Raw genomic sequence first — 12620 nt, 5'->3', positions numbered from 1 at the left:
GGTTAAAAATAAAATGATCAAATTGAAGAATAGCTTGCAGTCATATGCAGCAGAGGAAACTAGATTTCTCATTTTAAAATATTTACACTTTTAAAAATCTAGTCTGTCAGCCTGCTTAATGTTTTAGTACAGTTTATATATGGTACAATGGATCTACAATATGTTGACTAATGTTTTATTTTTGAAAAATTACAGTTAAGGGGGTTCTAAATTTTCAGCAGCACATCTATTGGCAATTGCTTCTCTGGCATTCTTTGTCTGCTAGGAGCTTCAGCTTTGAATAAACTGCTGTCCTATGTTGTCTGTGGCATGTGTTAGGGGCTGTTTTGTCTTCTGTGTCATTTAATATTTTTAATTCAGTCCATCTAATTGTTCTTCTGATGCTATGCAAAAAGGTAGTTATAAGCCTAGTTTGCTATGCTATAATATGTAGACATGCATATTTTGTATAGCATCCAAGTCTCTCGTATAGGTAGTGATTTGGATTTTAGAATGATTCAGACATGGTAAATAGTATTTCCTTCTAGGAGACGATTGCTCTTGGGTAATGGAAAACTCTGAGGAGGGTAGTGCTATTTATTAGTATAGCTCCATCAGTGTCTTGGAGTAGGAAAAATGGGTTTGTTTCCTCTGTGTGGATAAAAAAAAATTAATGCCACAATATCGTGCTACCCACATGACTTCATGTGGCATGGAGAATTTCAATTCAGTTTTACTTCTAATCCATATTGATCAGTTTTCATTAGGGGAAGGCAGGTAAACAAATAAAACTAGGACCTTCAAGAGGAGCCAGTTGAGGGTACCTATTAAAGAACTCAGAGTAGAGGCAAGCTGACCAAGGTACAAACTAAGGGCTTGGCTACACTTGCAGCTGTAGAGCACTTTGGGTTAAACCAGCCTTCGGAGAGCACACTAGGGAAAGCGCTGCAGTCTGTCCACGCTGACAGCTGCAAGCGCACTGGCATGGCCACATTTATGGCATTTGCAGCGGCATTGGGAGCAGTGCATTATGGGCAGCTATCCCAGCGTTCAAGTGGCTGCAACGTGCTTTTCAAATGAGGGCGGTGGGGTGGAGTGTGTTGTTTGTATGTGGGGGGAGAGAGAGAGTGGATTTTTGGAGTGCTGAGTGTGTGCCAGCACGCTATCTTGTAAGTTCAGATCCCTCTAGCCCCCCTGCCTCTCTCTCACTCACTCAGTAAACGTTTGCTTTGCCCCGCCCCGTTGCAGATAAGCAGCCGCTGTCTGAAACGGAGCTCTGAAAAGGCACTTCCGCAATCCTCAGCCGATTTCACAACAAAGAGAAGAGAGGCCACTTGACTTAAGGAGATTATGGGACGTCAGAGCGCTGTAATGTAAATCCTCGTTCACACTGGCCCTGGGGCGTCTCAGCCAATACGCAACAGCCGTTATCCCTCTCATAAAGGTGGAGTACCAGGAGCGCTCTAGCCAGGGAGTCAGAGCGCTCTACGTGCCTTGCCAGTGTGGACGAGGAGTAAGGTAGAGCGCTCTGGGAGGCTTTATTGCGATATAAAGTGCCAGTGTAGCCAAGCCCTAAAACTAAATGTGACAGTACCACTGAAGCTACCACATGATAAATACCCAAGAACTGTGGATATAGATTCATAATATCAGAGTTGCATGCTCAGTTCCTAAGCATGGAAGTCATCGAAGCCAATTGATGGCTGCAGATTTTGATGCTATTTTGTTGCTGGCTCCTGGAACTTTTTTATTTTGAAGCTGCTGTGTGCTGTCTGAAAGGCAAGCGCCTTTATTTTTTTAACCTCAAGAACGGCTAAAATATTTATCATGCAGAACAAAATGCCCAATAGGACTCCTCCTCATTTATTTCTCGTGTCCTGGGGCCAATGTACTCAGGCTCCATGGGTTTGAACTGCTCTGAGTCTTCCAATCAGTCAGGTTCTCCCTATTGTGCAACTGGAGATCTCCACTATGAGCTTTCTGCCTGAAAAGGGTGGACAGAGCCCATCGCTAGCATAGACCAGAGTAGTTGGTGGTGGAAGCAGGCCCTGATTAGACACAGATCCAGGTGGAGGGTGGGCCTGAAGAGTAGCAGGGTTGGGGAGGACATGTGACTAATTTTAGACTGCATCTGACCATTGACATTGCCTGTCCCAGCATTTTTTTTTTATTAATGGAGATATCCTATCTCCTAGAACTGGAAGGGACCTTGAAAGGTCATCGAGTCCAGCCCCCTGCCTTCACTAGCAGGACCAAGTACTAATTTTGCTCCAGATCCCTAAGTGGCCCCCTCAAGGATTAAACTCACAACCCGGGGTTTAGCAGGCCAATGCTCAAACCACTGAGCTATCCCTCCCCCTGCTCTCATCATAGGCTTGGTGAATGATGAGATCTACAGAGAATTCGTAGTTAAATCCCGTCTGTCCCTGGTACTCACAGACTGAATTATGAGAAATAAATCACTCCTTCATTGAGAAGCACTCGAAGGGGATAAGTCCCTTAAATATAAAGATCATTCCTGTAAGGTTGATAGCCTGCCACCTGTGAAGGACACTGCTGGACCGGAAGTCTAGCTGCCACGAGCAGCTCTGCCCTCCTAAGATCATAGAGTCGTAGTACCCAAGATAGTAAGAAAAACTTTAAGATCAAGAACCTGGCATCTCATCTTTCCTCCCCCTGGCTCCAGTTCAGCAAGGACTAAATAACATCTAATTTTAAGTGTAAGAGGAGTCCCACTGAAACCAGTGGGATTACTGTGTTTATATTTAGGTATGTGTCTAAGGTCCGTGCTGAAGCTGTGCCTAAAGTTCCAATGTCTATCATGTTGGAAGGAGTCCTAAGATACAGAGAGAAATCCCCGGAAGTCTCAACTGTTCAAACCTCTGGGTGACCATCTGTCAGTGAAATGTCCTTTTAGGGTCTGCCCTGGTGTCTCTGGTTTTTGTTTTTCAAGTGGTCTTTTTTGTAAGGACTTGTAGACTGGCTACTTGAAGAACTCACAAGCCAAACTGAAAGCTGGTGGAAAGCATAGGCAAAGTCTGAATCCTCCTCCTACTATTCTGGAAGCTGCCATTGCCACTATCCAAAAAGCCTAGAGAAGCTCTCCAGTATTTGGGGTGTGTACTCACTCACTTCAAAAGCCATATAATAGAAATTGACTGTTATACCCTATTCTCCGACATCACAGCCTCCCCTGCCAGTTTCTTTTCCAGCCCTCTCACCCAAAGTAAGCAGTGGGTGAGTCAGAAGAGTGTGGCTTGGTTGAAGATGGAAAAATGGCTGTGATTTTTCTCTTACCCCATCTCCCCCCCCCCCCCCCCCCCCCCCCCCCAGCAGCACATCTCAAGTGCCCTGTCTTGCCTTCCTTGGAATAGGCATCCTATTTTTTTTTTTTTTTTTAACCAGATCTGGTTATCCTACTCAAACGCTGACTTTACAAGTTTTTTTTCCCTCTCTGGGATTTTGGCCATTTTTTTAAATTTATTTTTTTTAAATTCAAGACTGAAGTCAGTGCTTAACTCTTCCCTGGAGGATATGTTAGGTTTCCTTCAGGATAGCCTCAAGCAGGTTTGTGACCATCAACTCCTTCAAAGTTGTAACTGGTGCAGTTAGGGGGACTGTAAGTTACAGTAATTGCAGTTTCTTTGGCCTACAAGATGAGATCTAGCACTCTTGGGCATCATCTGTTGTGTTGTCCTCGGTGTGTGTTTTAACCCACAGTTTTTATTTTTATTTTAGAGGCTAGTTCTGAGCTCACTCAGGGATATACTTCACCCGTATTGAAGGAGGAGGAATACAGTAAATGTCACTAACAGTTTTCCTTATTTAACAGTCTTTTAGATTGGCTTTCCACAAAGTAATTTAATACCATTTTAGTTAGCAGTGCTTGCAGTGGCTATTGAAATTCAGTCATGTTTCCTTATGAAAAAAATTAGACAAGTGCACATAAAAAGGGGAGAGAATAGCAAAGGATAAGATGCAGCTTCTGTTTCTGTTTTACTCAGTTTAGCTGATGGAAAATTCCAGTCACAACAAGTGAGCCACTATGGAACTTGGCAAACTTTTTACCAGGCTATTAAGGCATTGCTCTTAGCTTATCTTGTTGGTCACATTGGTGCTGCAAGTGTAGACTTGTCCTTCCTAGCTGTGTTGGACTCTTACTAGAAGGGGGAAAATGGGAATACAATGGAGGTAGAAGAAATAAAACAGAGAAAGAAAGTAATATAGGTTGACATTCCAGGGTCAACCGATTGGTCAAACTCAATAGAGAGGACATGGCAATCCCTGGACTAGTCAAGTCATCTTTCAGGTCTAATGCATTGATCATGGACTTACGTTAAGCTGTTGACTTCCACATGCTTTTTGAACAGGAATCATTTTTGCAAGACTGTTAAGTAGTTTCAGTGTGTTTAAATATGCATCTCTTGCAGGTATACAGCTATAGCTTTCTTGAGCAATGGTAGCATATGATGTAATGTTGGGATACTATTTGCCTACACAACATTAATATATATTAAAAAAAAAAAGGCAGATGACAAAAAAATTGATAGGATTTTTTTCCTACTTTCCCCCAGAACTTGTAGCAGTTGACCATATCAATACTGCAATTCGTAACTGTGATGCTAATAAAACATTGGTTGCACTGATGAAACCAGAGGCCCAGTTGCCTGTCGTTCACCCATTTGCTGCTGCTGTCTATCAGACTGAACTGTTCAACCTTCAGCAACAGAATGCTGTGGTAAGAGTGAAAAACTTACGAATTGCTGTTCAATAGTGTGCAGTCAAGCCATAAAGGATCAGGAATACTGATGCATTGTCATTTGTTGCAGTTTTGTTACTTAGAACTATCAGACCATTTATCATACCAGATTCTTCTAATTCTTGCCTTGAGGTGTAGTATATTAAAATCCAGGAATATTAATGCAAGTGCTTGCCTATTCAGATTGTTGCAGTACAAGAGTTAGCACAGGCTAAATCAGTCAAGAAAACAAAGTGACTGACCTTCACTTTTTTTGCTGTTGCATACACTATCTCTCATCTTAAGGTTGACTGTGTTTTATGGAGAGTGATCAGCCGGACTGGGGGAGAGTCCACATTCTGATTAAAATTAGACTAGGCTTGACTGGAAGGACTGTATTATGTGGGACAAGCAAAGAAAAAAGGCTGAGGAAAGGGATGCCATATAGTGAATGCCTAGTGTTTTAGTTCTACTACTCACAGTACAGTAAGCTGACATTTCTATAGCTATGACATTTTCTCCTCCTATTTTTAATATTTGTTTTAAATCAAATCCATGCCTCCCTCCTTTTGGCATCTAGACTTGAATTAAAACTGGTTACCCCTACTTGTTTAGCTTCATGACTGATGTATTCTATGTTCCTATAGAGATATTTGGCACATGATGAACTGTCTATTGCTGTGGAAATGTTGTCAGCTGTTGTGTTACTAAACCAGGCCTTGGGAAGCAAAGACATCCTGGCAATAAAGAGTCATCTCAGAAATCCATCCGTTGGCTTCAATAATCTGGAAGACGAAAACTTTCAACGGTAAAAGTTCATTTTGTCTTGTCCAAATGAGCAACAAAGACTTCTGCAAAGGGATGAGTGGGCGATTATCAGCTATTTTTCCAGCGTTGTGAGATGAAGTTGAAAAGGCTACAAGCTAAACATTTGCACAATATTAACAGGAGAGACTATTAGGGATGCTCAGCTGTAATGCTCCATCTGCAAAAACATAGGCCATCAAACATCACTGAATGTTTGAGGATACAGAGGTCGGGGGATGGAATGTTCTTGGAAGCTAAACATCATGAGCTGAGAGGAGTTGCTGTTGTGGCAATGGATATCTGGACTTAGTTGGAAGCCGCTAGTCACTAGTGTCTTACTGAATTTTTGAGAGAGGACCTGAGAATGAATATTGTGTGTGTAATGTAAAGTAAGGCTATCCTAACGAACCTGTCTTGCTTAAGAATGGTAGAAGCCTATGTGGTAAAAACCCTATTTGCTAAATAGCTGGGCACAACATGGTAGTGTAGATTCGGGCACAACATGGTAGTGTAGATTCATGTTCCATTCAAGTTATAAATTCAAACTCGAGATTAGTAGCTTTGGTGTTTGATTTTTGTCACAGCTGTGTACCACCTTGTGTTCTGATCCTGTCATATCTCACATGCAAAGGACAGTCAGGCTGAATCAGTACTTGTACGGGAGACCTCCAATGAACACTAACAGTGCTACAGTAAGGAGTGTTGGTGAGGCATTAGGTAATACTTTTTTCACCACAGTTGTGCTTGATGGAATTCCCTGGGCACTGCAGCTGGACATGCTGCTGCTAGATGAGTTGAAAGAGAAATCCTGACCATTGAAGATAGCTCAAACAGAAGTTAGGGGCTTGATATAGAAATTACTGGATGAAATTCTGTGGTCTCTGTTTTGCAGATCAGACTAGAGGATCCTAATGGTCCCTTTTGGCCCTAAAAATCTATAATTTCATGGCATTTTTAGCAAGAATGGGGTCTGGTTCTTCCAGGCTACAGAACCTATACTTGCAAGGGGCTCTGAGTTGAAAGGGGTACCTCAGAGTAGCAAAAAAATTTGTGCATAAATCCTACTAGCAATGAGTAGAGCACTGCTCTCTCCTTCATGGACAGGGCTGCTGCCAGCGGTTAGATAGAAATTATGTCCTGGACTTGGTGTGTTGCAGAGCTGCCTAAGGGGTCTGTCTGTTTCAGGGACACCTTCAAAATTTCTGCCTGTAGTGTCATGCATCTTTCACTAACAACCCCTCCTTGGTATTGTATTGGCTGTTGGGGATGACCCAAAGGAGAAAGGTATGGAGTCTGCGTTGAATGTCCTCCCTCGTAGCCCACCAAACCCCCAGGATCTTTTTTCTCCTTGGCAAAGGTAGGAGAGAATAGGGCTCCCTCTCCCTGTGGCCAAAAGCAAGACATTAATGTTTTGAGGGCAGGGGAGGAGAATTACATAAGTGGATGCTGCAGAATGGGGAAGAGAAATTAAGGGCCCCACATGAGCAGGTTATTGGAGAAGCATTAGATGTGCTCAGAACAGCCTTGGCAAAACTTAATGAGTTATCCCTGAACTCCTTGTCAAATTCCACTTCTGATAATTACACTCTACCTACCTTATATACCCCCTGCAGTCTTAGTTGGATGTGGTGTTCTTCACTTACAGTTCTAAGATGCGTAGCATTGCTACAAGCTGTTAAAACACTCAACAAGTGGAAGAATTTCACTGATGGACTAAGTCGGTGGGAAACCTGCGGCCCGTCAGGGTAATCTGCTGGCAGGCCGCGAGACAGTTTGTTTACGTTGACCGTCCGCCTGTAGCTGCTAGTGGCCGCGGTTCGCCGTTCCCGGCTATTGGGAGCTGTGGGAAGTGGCGCGGGCCGCAGGGACGTGCTGGTCGCTGCTTGTAAACAAAAATCCTGCCAGCGGATTACCCTGATGGGCCACAGGTTGCCCACCACTGGACTAAGTGCTTTGGGATGAGTGACTATGAAATGTTAAATTGTACATATCAGATATTTAACTTTATGATGTGATTTTTTTTTTAAAAGACTACACCTCCTTAGTATATTTGACTATAGTGTAATTAAAAAACAAGCAAACAAAAGGAATCGTGGCTGTTGCCATGAATTAATATAAACTTTTAATGTCAAAGAACATCTCTGTAATTTCTTGGAAGATGTTTTGGTCTTCTCTTAAAATCATTATTTACTTGACACACTGCATATCCTTGGAATGTTTTTATATCTATTATAACCCTATTGTTAGTGTGGAGCTACTGTAAGGAATGTGCTTTGGGGTGACATGATATGGGATTATTTCAGATCACAATATGAGCTCGCAGTGTGGCGCTGTGGCCAAAAGAGCTAATACAATCTTTGGCTGTATAAACAAGAGAATGTCAGGTAGGGGTTGAGAGATTTTTACTTCCGTATTTGGCACTGGTGCAACCACTGCTGGAATACTGTATCTAGTTTTGGTGCCCACGATTCAAGGGTTTGGAGAGGGTTCAGAGAGAACCTGGAGAGGGGTCAGAGAAGAGACTGGACAATGATTAAAGGATTAGAGAACATGCTTTGTAGTGATAGACTTAAAGAGCTCAGTCTCTTTAGTTAAACAAAGAGAAGATTATGGGGTGACTTGATTACAAAGTATCTACATAGGGAACAAATATTTAATAATGGGCATATACCACAATCCAGTGGCTGGAAATTGAAGCTAAGCAAATTCAAACGGCAAATAAGGCATAAAATTTTGACAGGGAGGGTAATTAATCATTGGAACAATTTACCAAGGGTTGTGATGGATTTTCCATCACTGACCGTTTTTACATGACGATTGGGTGTTTCTAGAAAAGCTCTGCTCTAGGAATTATTGTGGGGAAGTTTTGTGGCCTCTGATATACAGGAGGTCAGACCAATGATCACAGTGGTCCTCTCTGCCCTTGGAATCTGAGTCTCTGAAATGCATGTGTAGAGCCAAGTAAGGCAGCTTGCATGCTGCCTGTTTACATGGTGCCTGGCTGCAAACACTTACAATCAAGTTTTTCACTTTCATATGCATTCATCCAGTAAGAAAAAAATAATGAAATAAATACAGTAAATGATGGACAATACATTTAATGACTCTTTATGATGATTTATGTTTTATATCTTCCTACAGTTATGCTGACACACTCTTGTCTATTAAGTCAGAGGCTTCATCTCAAGGACAAGATTATTTAAGCTGGAATGATGTCCAGAATTGTATTGACATGGTTAATATGCAAATTCAAGAAGAAAATGACAGTAAGTAACTCTGACTTTGTCAGAGGCAGAGGTTACTGTGGTCCCTGGAGCACTTGCTGGAGGTTTATGGAGTGCTGGCTTGCCACATAGAGATGCTTTTTATTTTTAGTGGTAAAATTGCAATTAGACAGCCAAAAACAAAAACCACTAATTGTTTTCCTAATATTTTCAGTATGAAATTGTGGTAGCTGCAATTAAAAATGAGAACAGATGTGTATCAGACACCATAATAAAATGTGGTGCTATAAATATAATTGAGTTTCTATTTCGTAGTAGGCAATAGAGATTTGTATTTTGTCCTATAACAAAGATTTTTGCTTTTTTTCCTAAGTAGATTTGGAATTAGTAATTCCTGTTCCCCAGCATAGTATCTTGATGATAATTCTAGAGAGGAGGACTAAAACAGTTATCATTTTAAACAAAATTGAGCAAAGACTTCTGTGCTGAATGCCCCTGCTAAGTGTTGACTCGAGAAGGGAGCATTCAATGCAGTAGTTACTGGCATTACTCCTTTAAATCCTTTTTCACCTCTCTGAAATCCTCTTGGTATTTCCTGATTCACTGAAGGGGTCCCTGACTACATCACTTCTCTGACATCACAAATGCCATAGTTCTAGCGGAGGCAATAAGACTTCTATTCATCTGTATTCATATTGGGCCAATAATTCTGGTACTTAATCTCATTTTGGGACTTCACTGATTAAGTTAAGTACAAGAAGAGTTTCAGATGGGAGGGGGAAAGGTGGTAGCGGTTGGCATTTTACACACTTTCTGTGTTGAATATCCCTCACATAATCCTTACTGGAGGCAGTCAGTACATAACTGTGTCAAAAGCAATTCTTTTCCTGCTCTCCTTTAAAAAATAAAATGGGGTTTGTAATCTAGAGAGCAGCTCATTGTGCTTATCCTAAATTATTATCTAGCAATGTATGCCTTAAAACGTTTCCAGATTGAAAAATAGTGCATGTTTCTTAAGTGGGTTTCAAATATTTGGACTTTAAAAATGTTAGGGAATTGAGTTTTGGTTGGTGTAACCCCTTTGCTGCTAGACAAATGCTTTTTTCAGCATGGTCTTTTTGACAAAACATCAAGCTGTGATGTGTACACTTCAGCAAAGAAGGGTAGTGTTCAGCAAACAGAGCAGTTGTCAGTAACTAAAATCGTCTGCCTTTTTACATGATCAGATTGATTTTTGGGGGGGAGGCTGTTAAGCACATGCACTGCTGCTTTAAGTCCATCAAACTTGAGGTGCTCAGTGTCTCAAACTTGGGCCTCATGTTAGCAACTTTAGTCTTAACGAATAGTAGCTGTTTTCAGATTGCATTGGTCTACTATTGCCCCCTGGCAGGGGGCAGCTCTGCTTGGAACTGTACATAGTACCAACAGAGCATTCTGAAACTTGCTGCATCTAAATCAGGCCCTGCTTCCCAGTGCACAGAAATTCCCTTTCTTCACTGGTAGTGCCCCCATGGTTGTCATAAAAAACCCAGCTTACATCCACCTGAGGAATAGCCAGTCTCCTAAGAGGTTATGGCCTTGTGAGGTCACATAACTATGACCTCACCAGTTCAGTTTTATATACACACTATGGAAAAACCTCAACAGATCCCAGGCAGCCACCAACTGGAATGCACACTGTCACAGGTGATGGCAAAGCAATCCGCAAGAATTTATACTCACTCACAGACTTGGTGTAGCGGGGTTCTATGCCCTCAGGACAGTGTGTTTCAGTGCTTTCTGTTAACTAGGGTCATAATTTCTAAACTGAGTTGTCAAAGATAGCTACCTAAATACATTTAAAAAAAAAAAAAATTGGACCACTTTTCTCAGAACTGCTGCGTACCCCATAGTTCGGTGAATTCAGTGGGAGCTAGGAGTGTGCAGCAGTTTTCAAAATTAAGGTATTTTTCCTTTAGGCAGCCAAGTTTGAGAATTTTGACTTACATGCACGTTCCAGATAAATTGTTCCGTGATGTTAAAGTGGTGATGTTGATGACTTGAAAAGATGATATAATCTCCATAAGTTCAGAGGTCAGAATATGTAGGTGTATTAGAAAAACTAATATGTTAAATTATTTGGAATAGTCAGACATGAAAATCACTTCAGAATGATTACTTGAGCACTGCAACGTAAACAAGCCCAGACCTTTACACTCAGGTGTTGAATCCGTTTGTTTGAAGAGATGTATATGGATCATCCTACTGTAGAACAAAATGGGGAAATTTTTCCTTTTTAGAAAAGGATATGGGGTTTTTTTTTGTTTTGTTTTGTTTTTTAATCAGATTCAGTTAAACAATTGGCTGTCAGAGGAGGAAAAATCTGGTCTCACTGGCTGGCTTGGCATGAACTGCCAATATCTGAGAAGAAAGACTTTAGAATTTGCTGCTGCTGCTTACCGTAACTTGATGTTCACACTTACTCATTTATGACACTATCCTTTTTTGAATAAACCTGATATGTGGCTGGGCTTTTTCTGTTAAATGTTAATTTCCCTTTTTTCTTTCTTAGGAATTGTTGCGGTTAGCTACATTAATGAAGCTATTGACCAAGGCAATCCTGGGAAAACTCTAGAAACACTGCTGTTGCCTACAGTCAAATTGCACGATGTGAACCCAACAAATGCAAGGCATTATCAAGATGTTCTGCACTATGCCAAAGTGCAGAAATGCAAGGTAGAACCTCAATTGACTCATTGATACTTGTCAGTTTATTAATTGCCAAACCTGAATGTATGTTCCCCAACACCACCACCACTATATTTGCAGTGGTTGTGGTGTCTGTCTCTCTCTCCTGTGCCAATTAAAATGTTATCTGAGCACCAAGTAATTCCACCTCCCTCTGAAACTTTTAGTGTGAATGGGAGCTGGGGAGGATAAAATCAGTTGTGCATGCTTGTCATTGTGCATGTGATGTGTCCTAGTTTATCTAATCCTGTCATGGTCACTTCAAATATTTAAGAATGTGGTATTTATGCCATAATTGTGCTGAAGCGGTTATCTGAGCTGAGCAGGAGATCTGGCCTCTTGTTTCTGGGATTAGGAATGGATGGGTATTTCACAGCTAGAAGGAAAGCTGGGGCTTTTGTCACTAATGGGAGGTTTGAAGCATTGACAGTTTTTTCAAAAGAAATTCCTGGAAATTACTCCTTCCTAAATCCTCACATTGCTTAAAATTGCTTGGGTTTTTGATGGTCTTTATGATCCCTTTAACTTTGACACCATCCTTTTGTTGTTGTTGTTTGGTCATAATATTACAGCTTGTTGATTCTTTCTGATATGCTACTTAGGGTAAACCATCTTAGCAGGATACAAATGTCGGTTTCCATATAAAGCTGTGCCTTGGCTAGCATCAGAGTTTTAGGAATTGTAAACAGATGAGCATAACTGCTTTCAGAATGTAATTGAACACAAGATTAACTATAGCTTTTGGCAAAGTGTTTAAAATGTATTCTCAAGTATTCTATGTCTAACAATCCTGCTGTACATTCCTAAGCTAAATTATGGGCGCTTTCGCTGCATGGTACTTAGTTTATAGCAGCATATATAAATACTCTATCTGGTCATCTGCAGTAACTACAATGAGGGGAGGTCTTAACGTTTTATGGAAGCTGTATTGGCTTTTGAAGTAAACCTTTCACTTTTCCCAATTCTTATAAATTATGGTGGTACTCTGATTAAAAACAAACTTCATCATAGTTCAGGACAAGAAATTTTAAAGAGTATTCAGCTTGAAACTTAGTCAGCTTAAAAAGGCACTGAATGTAGTTTCCAAGTACTTACAGTTGCCCTGCTGTCCCCCTTCTATGGGCAGGTCTTCACTGGGGGTTAAG

The 12620-nt window shown here is 41.1% G+C and overlaps 1 protein-coding gene across 1 annotated transcript in view; it reads left to right on the top strand.

Annotated features, from left to right (window-relative positions):
• IQGAP2 (IQ motif containing GTPase activating protein 2) overlaps window positions 1–12620 on the top strand; it is a 105773-nt gene that overhangs the window by 26421 nt on the left and 66732 nt on the right. The window contains exons 8-11 of the mRNA XM_065407024.1: window positions 4554–4717; window positions 5365–5525; window positions 8666–8790; window positions 11300–11463. Of these exons, the coding sequence (XP_065263096.1) occupies window positions 4554–4717; window positions 5365–5525; window positions 8666–8790; window positions 11300–11463 (614 nt within the window). The remainder of the gene's footprint in view (window positions 1–4553; window positions 4718–5364; window positions 5526–8665; window positions 8791–11299; window positions 11464–12620) is intronic.

Source organism: Emys orbicularis, chromosome 6 (genome assembly GCF_028017835.1).
Source record: "Emys orbicularis isolate rEmyOrb1 chromosome 6, rEmyOrb1.hap1, whole genome shotgun sequence".
Taxonomy (NCBI): Eukaryota; Metazoa; Chordata; order Testudines; family Emydidae; genus Emys; species Emys orbicularis.
The sequence above is the reverse complement of the archived record's forward strand: the minus strand, read 5'-3'. Positions and strand labels throughout refer to the sequence as shown.